The sequence below is a fragment of the Engraulis encrasicolus genome, chromosome 13 (assembly GCF_034702125.1).
Source record: "Engraulis encrasicolus isolate BLACKSEA-1 chromosome 13, IST_EnEncr_1.0, whole genome shotgun sequence".
NCBI classification, from domain to species: Eukaryota; Metazoa; Chordata; class Actinopteri; order Clupeiformes; family Engraulidae; genus Engraulis; species Engraulis encrasicolus.
In genome coordinates, this window is record NC_085869.1 from 25,002,077 (window position 1) to 25,012,076 (window position 10,000).

The 10,000-nt window shown below is 45.3% G+C and overlaps 1 protein-coding gene across 1 annotated transcript in view; it reads left to right on the forward strand.

The window, feature by feature from the left end:
* dars1 (aspartyl-tRNA synthetase 1) overlaps positions 1–10,000 on the forward strand; it is a 31,415-nt gene that overhangs the window by 12,211 nt on the left and 9,204 nt on the right. Inside the window, exons 7-10 of the mRNA XM_063213529.1 lie at positions 3,895–3,997; positions 5,310–5,390; positions 7,186–7,245; positions 9,540–9,651. Of these exons, the coding sequence (XP_063069599.1) occupies positions 3,895–3,997; positions 5,310–5,390; positions 7,186–7,245; positions 9,540–9,651 (356 nt within the window). The remainder of the gene's footprint in view (positions 1–3,894; positions 3,998–5,309; positions 5,391–7,185; positions 7,246–9,539; positions 9,652–10,000) is intronic.

Below are 10,000 nucleotides of genomic sequence, written 5' to 3' on the forward strand. Positions count from 1 at the left end.
GTGTGTGATATTAAGACTGCGCTTTATTTGTGTTGCTGATCCCGGGCGGTGTGAAGTGTCTCCCTGAAGCAGCTGGGCCGGGGCTGTGGCTGGCCCCTCTCTCGCCTCTCATTACTCCTCTTTAATGAGACGAGAGGAAGGATTACTCGCCGCCCGCTTGCTCCGCTGGGCTCGGCTCGGCTCTGCCCACCCGCCCGCCCGCCCGCCCGCCCTGGCGGAGCACCGTGCCACTTGACGTGACAGTTGGGCTCCTTGCTCGCCCGCACCAGGCGTCGAGCGCCACACACACACACACACACACACACACACACACACACACACACACACACCATCACACACACACACCATCACACACACACACACACTCGTACTCATTCACCTATACACACATGCACACATACATTCTCTCTCATTCTTTCTTGTTCGTCCTGTCTGTCTGTCTCTCTCTCTCTCTCTCTCTCTCTCTCTCTCTCTCTCTCTCTTGCACACACGCACACACGCACACACGCAAAGGCACGCCAATGCAGGGATGCACAGATACACTCACTCTCACAAAGTGGAAGAGTGGGCTCAAAGCTATATTTTAAAAGAAGAAAGAAAAGCATCTCTCAAAATGCCATGCAGTGGGGGTCCTTCAGAAGAACAGGATGATTTTCCTTCTGACTTCATGCCCTTTCATTTTGGGGCAACACTCACTTTGTGCTTTCATGTTCACCTCTACAGAAGGTATTTGGAAACCTACTATGGGTTGCCAAAGGCAACTGCGATGCGATGTTTGTACATGTTTTTGTACAGTACTACAAAAACACAGAAAAGAGGAACCGTGAATGGCACTGGAAAACGTTACATAATATTGCAGTTTCCACATGCGGCGGTTGTTGAAGTGACATCTGCGCTTGCAAGCTTGATGTCAGCCAGGGCTGTGGTGACATCCAAGATGACTCTGCTGCCTCCTTGCTAAGCTGCTCATGTCCCTTAGTGCATTTCATATTCTCTTGTCACTATATATTTTTGGGGGGCATTTACACCTTTATTATTCAGAATGGATAGTGTAATGCTGCGTCCAGACCAAGGGCGACCTACGCTGCCTGGTAGCGGAGGTAGCAGAAGTAGCTTCGCCATGACTTGTTTTTATTCGCTCGGGACGTGACATTGACATGTTTGATTTAGCTAATAGCTAATTTAGCACATAGCTCTGGCTTCAGTGGCTTGACGGCCTGGGACAGAGAGATGGGGAAGGATCGGGGAATAACTTCAGGCCTGAATCGAACTCGGTCCCTGCTGTAATGCTACGGCGTCTTAGCCCACTCAGCCACAGCACCCCCAGCATTTGGGTTTACTTCTGAACATTTTTTTTTTCTCATACTGGCAATTTTTATACGACTTGGAATGGTACTGCCTTTATACTGTACAGCGCTCACTTTAATATCCTAAACAGCAAACTATGTGGTCCATCTGTATTGCATTAGAATCGAGCAGAGATTTTATCAGTTGGACAGTGTAGCAGGTCTATGAGCACCACCAATGTGTTGATGGCGTAGAGTTGATCTAAGAAGTGGAGACGAGAGCTGGTTTGATGGACTCGAGTATGGAGTGGGAACCAACTCTCTGACTCACTCAACAGTTGTTGTTGTTTTTTTTTTTTTTTACAATTAAATATGAATATGAATACTTACAACATTCAAACAATACTTCGTTCATTCAGTCACATAACAATTATGACATCAAAATGCATACAAATCGTAAATTGTATACAGTTACATACTGTATCATTCCCCAACCTGAACACCCTTTTATTCGCCCGTCTGTATGTATTGAGTTGTGCATATTGACGAGTGTATTGAACACTCAGCTCAGTTCGCTGCTATCGCACTATAGTAACTTGAAGAATTTCAGTAAGGATATTGAACTCCCAAAGATCATATTGTGTTAAACCTGTCTGGAAGACCATATCGTATACTTGGCAGCATTCAGTGCCATTAATCCCATCACTACATCGTAAAGTCAAGAGCATGTTGGGGCAGCCGGTGGTTAGAGAGTTGGTCTTTCAATCTAGGGGTTGCAGGTTCATATCCCCCCTGACCTCTCCCTACATCTCCATCCATGGCTGAAGTGCCCTTGAGCAAGGCACCTAACCCCACATTGCTCCAGGGACTGTAACCAATACCCTGAGAAATAATAGTTGTAAGTCGCTTTGAACAAATGAAAGCGTCAGCTAAGTGCAATGTAATGTAATGTAATGTAATGTTGGGTTACATAACTGAAACTGTTGGCTGTGGTTATCAGATGCTGGTTCTCAGGCCTGTTTCACAGCGGTTGGTGGTCAATGCTTGTGGCCTATTTCCCCGTTCAGAAAATGCCATTTCAGTGGTCACTGTATTCGTCATGGCAGGCCATGTGCCACTTATACACTTCTCATTTCTCATTTTCCCGCTCTTTTTGGTTCTCACACGTGGATCCATTTGTCTACATCAGCTGTCCAAGCATAAGTGTTGAGCATTACAACTTGTTTCTTAACACTTGTGCCATTTTGATATTACCATTAATATTAGTCACTTTTTACTGATAAGGTGATTCATCTTACTAAGCTTTTCTTCTCCCTTAATTATCCTGTCCCCACACGTCTTCTCCCGATAGCTGCAAGCCATGTCTGTACTACATTGGTTATGTAAAAAGTCTGGTTCACGTCATTACCCCTTTTGCAACATTGCCTGAATAATAAATGACTAATCTCAAACTTCAGTTGCATAAACAAGCTGACTGTCTGAAAAACAAGACAAAAAAACTAAAGCAGTCTGTCTACAGTGTTGTGATCAATGCATATGAATACACTGGCAACATTTATGTTGACTGGCAACTTGCCACCCGTCTTCGTTCTGTTGTTCTTGCATCAACAACGAAAGTATTAAGGATTTGTTGAGACTGTACGCTGTAACATGTGAACTGTACTCGCTACTTTTGCAAATCACTTGCAATAATGATGAACAATTTTGTGCTAGGAATTATAGCTATGACAGGCAGTGGCCTAGTGTACAGCCCACATGATTGATCCTGGCCCCTCATCACAGTCAGAAACGATAATGTGGCCCCCAGAGAAAAAAAAGTTTGGGTACCTTAGTATTTGTCAATACTAAGGGGGGTGTTGGAGGTTTATGATGAGGTCCAGGGGACATTTATTGAAAAAAGGTTGAGAACCACTCGTGTAGAGTAAGGCTCACGAATCGACTTTGTTGTGTTGCTCCAGTATCAGCAAGGAGAGCATTGTGGATGTGGAGAGAAATTATTGATTAATTAATTAATTAATCAGTTGATAGCCTTATCGATCAACTTACGTTTAATTGATAAGCGGCGTTTTTTTCCACGAAATCTCAATGTTTCTCGAAAAAAAACCTACTAAATCTAAACATTTGTGTACATTTTTTTGATAAAATGCCACATTGCAGTTAATTTTATTTCAATTCTTTAATCCAAAGGTGATTTAAATATTCCCACTATTCACACCCCTCTTCGCACATACACACTCTTGACATTTCACCCATTCGCCCATTTCACCTGGGATTCTTGTCAGTTGAATTGTCGATGTATTGCGATTAATGTTTTTTAATCGATTAACACCTTGATCGATTAAAGTCGATTAATCGATGAATCGTTTGCATCCCTAACCTCCACATGCACAAACTAGCTCACTTAAGAAAAACCCAAAGCATACAGTATTGACCAGTACTACTCAGACTGGAAACTGACCTCTTGGCGCTATTTTGTTTTAGCAGTATCAGCAAGGAGAGAATTGTGGATGTGGAGGCTGTACAATTTATAGCTAAATGAATCTCGAACTCCGCATGCACAAACCAGCTCACTGGAAACTGACCCCTTGTTGCCATTTTGTTGTTGCAGCATCAGCAAGGAGAGCATTGTGGACGTGGAGGCCATGGTGAGGAAGGTGGACCAGAAGATCGAGAGCTGCACCCAGCAGGACGTAGAGCTGCACATCGAGAGGGTAGGCACTCGTTACATTAGTTTACATACACATGCTACACTTCGCTGACTACGTTAAACTTCGACTTTTTGCGCACACCTCAGCTGACAGGTGCGTCGGAGACGGCCCATGGGTCACTCGGCAACAACTTAAAGAAACTCCTGCACACTGACCATTTCGCTGTTCTTTCTTTAATAAATGACGTTTCGGTACTAGACCTTCATCAGGCAATCTCCAGAGTGGACAAATGGTCAGTGTGCGGGAGTTTCTTTAATTTGACACTTAGCTGACTGAAAGCGATTTACAGTTATTTGAATGAAGGGCACTTCAGTAATAGATAGAGATGTGGGGAGTCGAGAGGTATGGGTGGGATTCAAACCTCCAACCCTCTGATCTGAAGTCCACCTCCCCAACCAGTATAGTACGGTTGCCCCCTACTCGCCTTCAGAGATGTCAATACCTGTTTCAAAAAGTGACAAACCCTGCCACCAAATTTCATTCAACCACCTCTGAATCAGCTGATTGTAATCAACCAGCTGTAATCAAGACCAGTAGACAAGTTACTCAGTAAGTCACCTATGAAGGAGGGCAACTGTGGCAGGAGATTTTCTTCTGAACAAGATGTTTGACACTTGGCCTGACACCTGGGTGCATTATAATATGCGGACTCCCATCCTCCCTTGTTCACTTGCCTACTTGTGACCCTGTGATGACGTCACCGACAACAGAATTGTATTTCAATATCTCACAAAAGCTCAATTCTAATGTAATTTTCTCATTTGCAAACGGGATGGTGAATAAAGTCCCTCAAAAGTTGTTGTGGCTGGGCTGACAGCTGGGAAACGTAAGTGTTTTTTATGGATTCGGGGCCACAAGCACACAGGCCAAGGATGGGAGTCCGCATATTGGAATCCACCCACTGTCTTTGATGGCAGTTACAGCCACTAAAGCTGCCCTGTACTCGCTCTGTGACTGTGTAACAGGGAACTTTAGCACAACGGGCTCAGACTTTTTGCACCTGAACTGAGCTGAAATAATTTTCGCTGGAAAGGAAACAATCGGAGAAGTGTCACAAGCATGGCCGTGCCTGTATGGGTGGTGATGGAGATGTCTAGCATAGAAGGACTATTTTTCTTTTTGTCTCTTTCACTCCCAAAACGAATGTGTTTTGTTCCCTTGCTATGCTATTTGCCATTTTGATATTTCCCCCCTGTCACTCCTTTGACTTTCATGGTGTCTTTCTCGTTCTGGATTTGCCTCACGTTTTTTTGTGTGTGGCCTGTCTGTCTCTCTCTCTTTGTCTTGTGCACACTGTTTTTTTCCCCATCTTCAGATATTCGTGATCAGCCAGGCGGAGGCGAGACTGCCCCTGCAGCTGGAGGATGCTGTGCGGCCTGAGGGAGAGGGAGACGAGGTGAGCTGCTGATGCCATGATGATGCCGCCATGTCATCATGCCATGGGATGGGGTGTGGTGTGGTGTAGGGCGGGGCGATACGTGAAAAAAAACTATATCACGATATAAATTACTTTATATCACGATAACGGTATCACGATATAGCACAATTACATACGTTTTCATTTATTCTCTTTATTTTTTTATGTCGCAAAACAACCTTTCTTTAAAATGGATCTTTTTATTGTTATTATCACAGTTACATGAGCTTATAGTGTGTATTGTGACAACATGACAGAAATGATATTCAATTGTATACAACTGATAAAATTACTATCATGATACAAACGATACAGGAGAAAGGTCACGATACACACTGTTATATCACGATAACAATATATATCGTCATATTGCCCAGCCCTAGTGTGGTGTGATGGATGAGCTTGGCCAGGGCCCTGAGAGAGAGATGGGGGCAGGCGGGAGAGGCAGCGCTGATGTGTGACCGGTGCTGGAGGATGGATGCATGGGCAGAATTTTAGTAAATGGATGGTGGGGGACATGTCCATACCGCTTTTGAGATAAACCTAGCTTCTCCCCACCACCTTTCCCACAAATCTAATCAGGGCCCTAAATTATCTTTTTTGCATCACCAGCCAAAATGGCTTGTTGATGTTAATCTTACTAGCCAAACACACACTCACTAATGAGTTAAAGTGGTTAGTAAGTTGGTCTTTCCTACTTGCCAAACTGAAATTTAACCAGCATTTGGCTGGTGTTAATTTAGAGCCCTGAATAAAATGTTAAAATAGCATACACAGACAATTTGCCATTGTAATGTCCCCACCACGTCCCAAGCCATACCTACACCAGTGGATGGATGGATGGATGGATGGATGGATGGATGGATGGATGGATGGATGGGTGGTGGCAGCTGAACCCCTGCAGGATTCAGTCACCCCTTTCCCCTCTCCTCCCAAAAGCCCACACAGATCCGGAAATATTTGTACAATTAAATATGTAATTAGTGTCTTAGGGCTATAAGGGATTTAAAGATGCATGCCGTAGTAATACCCCACTAAGACTTGTCCTGTCTGATGGGGTCGGGTTTGGGGAGCTCAGGGGGGTTTTAAGGACAGCTGACCCGGGTGAGTGTTTGTTCAGTAAGGGGATCTCTGCTGCACTTGTGCTGCTGCCAGGTGTTCTCTGCTGGGAGCCATGCAGTCAAGGCCTCCTCAGAGCTCCATTGGGGAGTGTCAAACACTGCGGCTGCTTGAGTGTCTTGACTCTGTGTGTGTGTGTGTGTGTGTGTGTGTGTGTGTTTGTTTGCGCGTGTGTCTGTCTGCGCGTGTGCGTGTATGTGTGTGTGTGTCTGCGCGCGTGTGTGTGCGTGTGCGAGTGCGCACGTGTCGTGTGTGTGTGTCTCTCTGCGGCGCGCAGATTTGGTTTTAGCGGCAGGATGTGGAACGGCTTGAACCGCCATCCAGCTTGGTTTCCTGGGCTGGGCTCAAGGCACCGCCGTTTTCATGGGTGGGGTAGAGTAGAGATGTTGCATAACTGATCAAACGCGCTGCACAGACTTTCATTATTATGTGTCAGTGAATAAAACAAGTCATTTGTCATTTCTGTTTCTCCCACTCCCTCTTTCTGCCCCTCTCTCGCCCTCTTTCTGCCTTTGTCTCTCTCCGTCTTTCTGCCCGTCTCTCTCTCTATCTCTATCTCTATCTCTCTCTCTCTCTCTCTCTCTCTCTCTCTCTCTCTCTCTCTCTCTCTCTCTCTCTCTCTCTCTCTTTTGCACTTTCTCACCTCCTCCTGCAGGAAGGCAGAGCCACCGTCAATCAAGACACTAAACTGGACAACCGTGTCATTGATCTCAGAGTAAGTCCCCCCCCCCTCCCTATTCTTCATCGTTTCAGTCGTCTGCCCTGTCCCCTGTGTGTCTCCCTCTTACCTTTCAGATGCACTTGTGAATGTGGAACCAAAAAACTGGGCAAGCAGCCACCGTTTGTGCCCAACGCAAAAACCCCCAAAAGGCTTCATTGTTCTGATCTGGCGAACCGGTGCAGGAGCATTTTGGGAGAAAGAAAAAAACCTAAAAAGAATGCCTCTTTGCCATTGGCTGTCTCGACTGTGCTCAGAGCACCTGTTTGTGAAGACAATGTGGCTCTGTGAACCAGTGGAGTTGTTGCCCTGTTATCATGGTTCTCTCTCCTCTCCTCTGCTCTCCTCTCCTCTGGCGTCTCCTCTTCGGCACACAGTCTAAGCCCATTAACAGGTTCTCACATGCCCCCAGCAGGGAGGCGGCAATAAAAGCCTATAAAAGCGAGGGCCTTGAAAGGACCTGACCAAATCACTTTCCAATTACCACATCTCTCCATGTACATTTGTAGGGGCAAAACAAAGTTTTTCTTGGATAAACAAACACAGCAGGTTTGTTGCTATGGCCCTTTCTCTTGTCTGTGGTGGTAGGACGTGGTTGAAAAAAAAAAAAGAAACCCGCGTACACACTCGCACAATCTGTGATCAGTGGTCATGTGACCTTACCACAGGATAGCTCAACCCCCCCCACCCCCCTCCCACTCTCACTTCTTTGCTTGACTTGTCAACAACTTAATGACGTTAGCAGTGTCACTTGTCTTCTCTCAGCCCCCTGCTGCGAACGCAAATATGGAGAAGTGTGAAGACGGAGGTGTGAAAGAGAGAACGCCGCCAGCCTACACACAAACCCCAGCTCTTCTTTAAACTGTGGGAAAGAGACAAGAGTGTGTGTGACAGTAGCGGGTGTACTGTGACAAAAGTCTTCCATAGTGTGGCCATGCACTCACTATGTGATAAATTTATACTTTTCAGCAAGTAGCAACTTTTGAGAATTTTGCCAGTAAACATTTTACATTCCTCTCAGAAGTTGTATCATTTTAGCATCCTTGGTGGGTAGTACACATCAATCTCTGACTTTCAGCTTGTAACAGTTGAAACTCACTGTAGTCAAAGATACTGTAGGGGATTTCAATTCAGTGCATTAAAGTGATACTGTCCCATTTTTGGAAATAAGCTTATTTTACACCTCCCCTTGAGTTAAATAATAGACTTTACCGTTCTCCTGTACTTCCAACCGTTTTCTAGTTATGGCAGTGCACATTTTACCTCCAAGCTAACAGTTGGCTAACGTAGCCGCGAGCTGGTCTCATAGGACTCAATGTTAACTGTTAGCTTGGAGGTAAAATTTGCACTGCCATACCCAGAGAACGGTTGAAAGTACAAGAGAACGGTAAAAGCCTATTCTTTAACTCAAGGGGAGGTGTAATATGATCTTATTTCCAAAAATGGGACAGTATCACTTAAAAGCCATCTTTAGAGGTGAAGATGCAGCCCCACAGAAGGGCCAATAGAAAGCCCCCCTACAGTGTGCCAGTGCTGTGCACCGAAGGACGAGTGGGATGCTGCATCTTTAGTGTCACGCTTGTGAATCTGAGCAAGCGTGAGAGCGAGAGATAGACGGTGCATAGTTTGTTTATTTATTTATTTATTTGAAGCCACAAGGCCTGTGGGCAGGTGTCGCCTTGTCGGTGTCAACCAGGACGGTTCAGTCGTGAAGAGAAACGACCATCACATCAGCAGATATCAGCAGGGGACTCGGCTGATTAACCGCGCGAATGAGCGAAAAGCCATATTTTTACTGGCCCTTTTGTGGCAGGCTGAATGGGCGCGAACCAAGCGACTCAGGCGTAGTGTGTCCTTGTACGTCAGACAGGCAGTCATCGCTTTCACACACACACACCCGCCACTGCTGCAGTTATTAATACAGCGAATTGAGCGATGGTTCAATTTAAATACACCGACAGGTTTTTGAGTGGACCCTGGAGGGCATTTTTTGAGCGCACACGCACGCAGCCCTTCGATTACTGTGCTTTGTCCCCTTATGAAAGTGAGAGTGATTTGCTTTGTGTAAGTTTCCAAAGCATTGTAGCTTAGTTGAGATGATGCTACTGTGTGGGTACAGAGGTGTTGCAGTCTTGACTGTGATTCACGCTTTCCTTCCTGGGCTTCCTGTTGTAATGTCTTTCTTGTATTACCTTTCTTTCTCTCTTTCTCTCTCTCTCTTTCTCTCTCTCTCTCTTTTTCTCTTTCTCTCTCTCTCTCTCTCCTCTCTTTCTCCTCTCTTTCTCCTCCAGACCACTACCAGCCAGGCCATCTTCCGTCTGCAGTCTGGTGTCTGCCAGCTCTTCAGAGACACGCTGACCAACAAGGGCTTTGTGGAGATCCAGACGCCTAAAATCATCTCCGGTACCTCTTCTCTTCTCTTCTCTTCTCTTCTCTTCTCTTCTCTTCTCTTCTCTTCTCTTCTCTTCTCTTCTCTTCTCTTCTCTTCTCTTCTCTTCTCTTCTCTTCTCTTCTCTTCTCTTCTCGAAGCTGTTTTTTTTCCTTTAAATTGCCGGTATTTTATTTCAACTGGCTTCAGAGTTCACAGTTTTTTTTATTATTGCACCTTGTTTTGAGTTTACACTTTAAAAAAAAATATTGCTCCTTGTTTTGCAAAGTTCGCAATTCTTAACACCTCTGTTTCGTTTTCTCCATCACAGAGTCTTTAATCTCTGCTCATATCCTCGCTTCACCTTACTCAGCTAGGCCCATG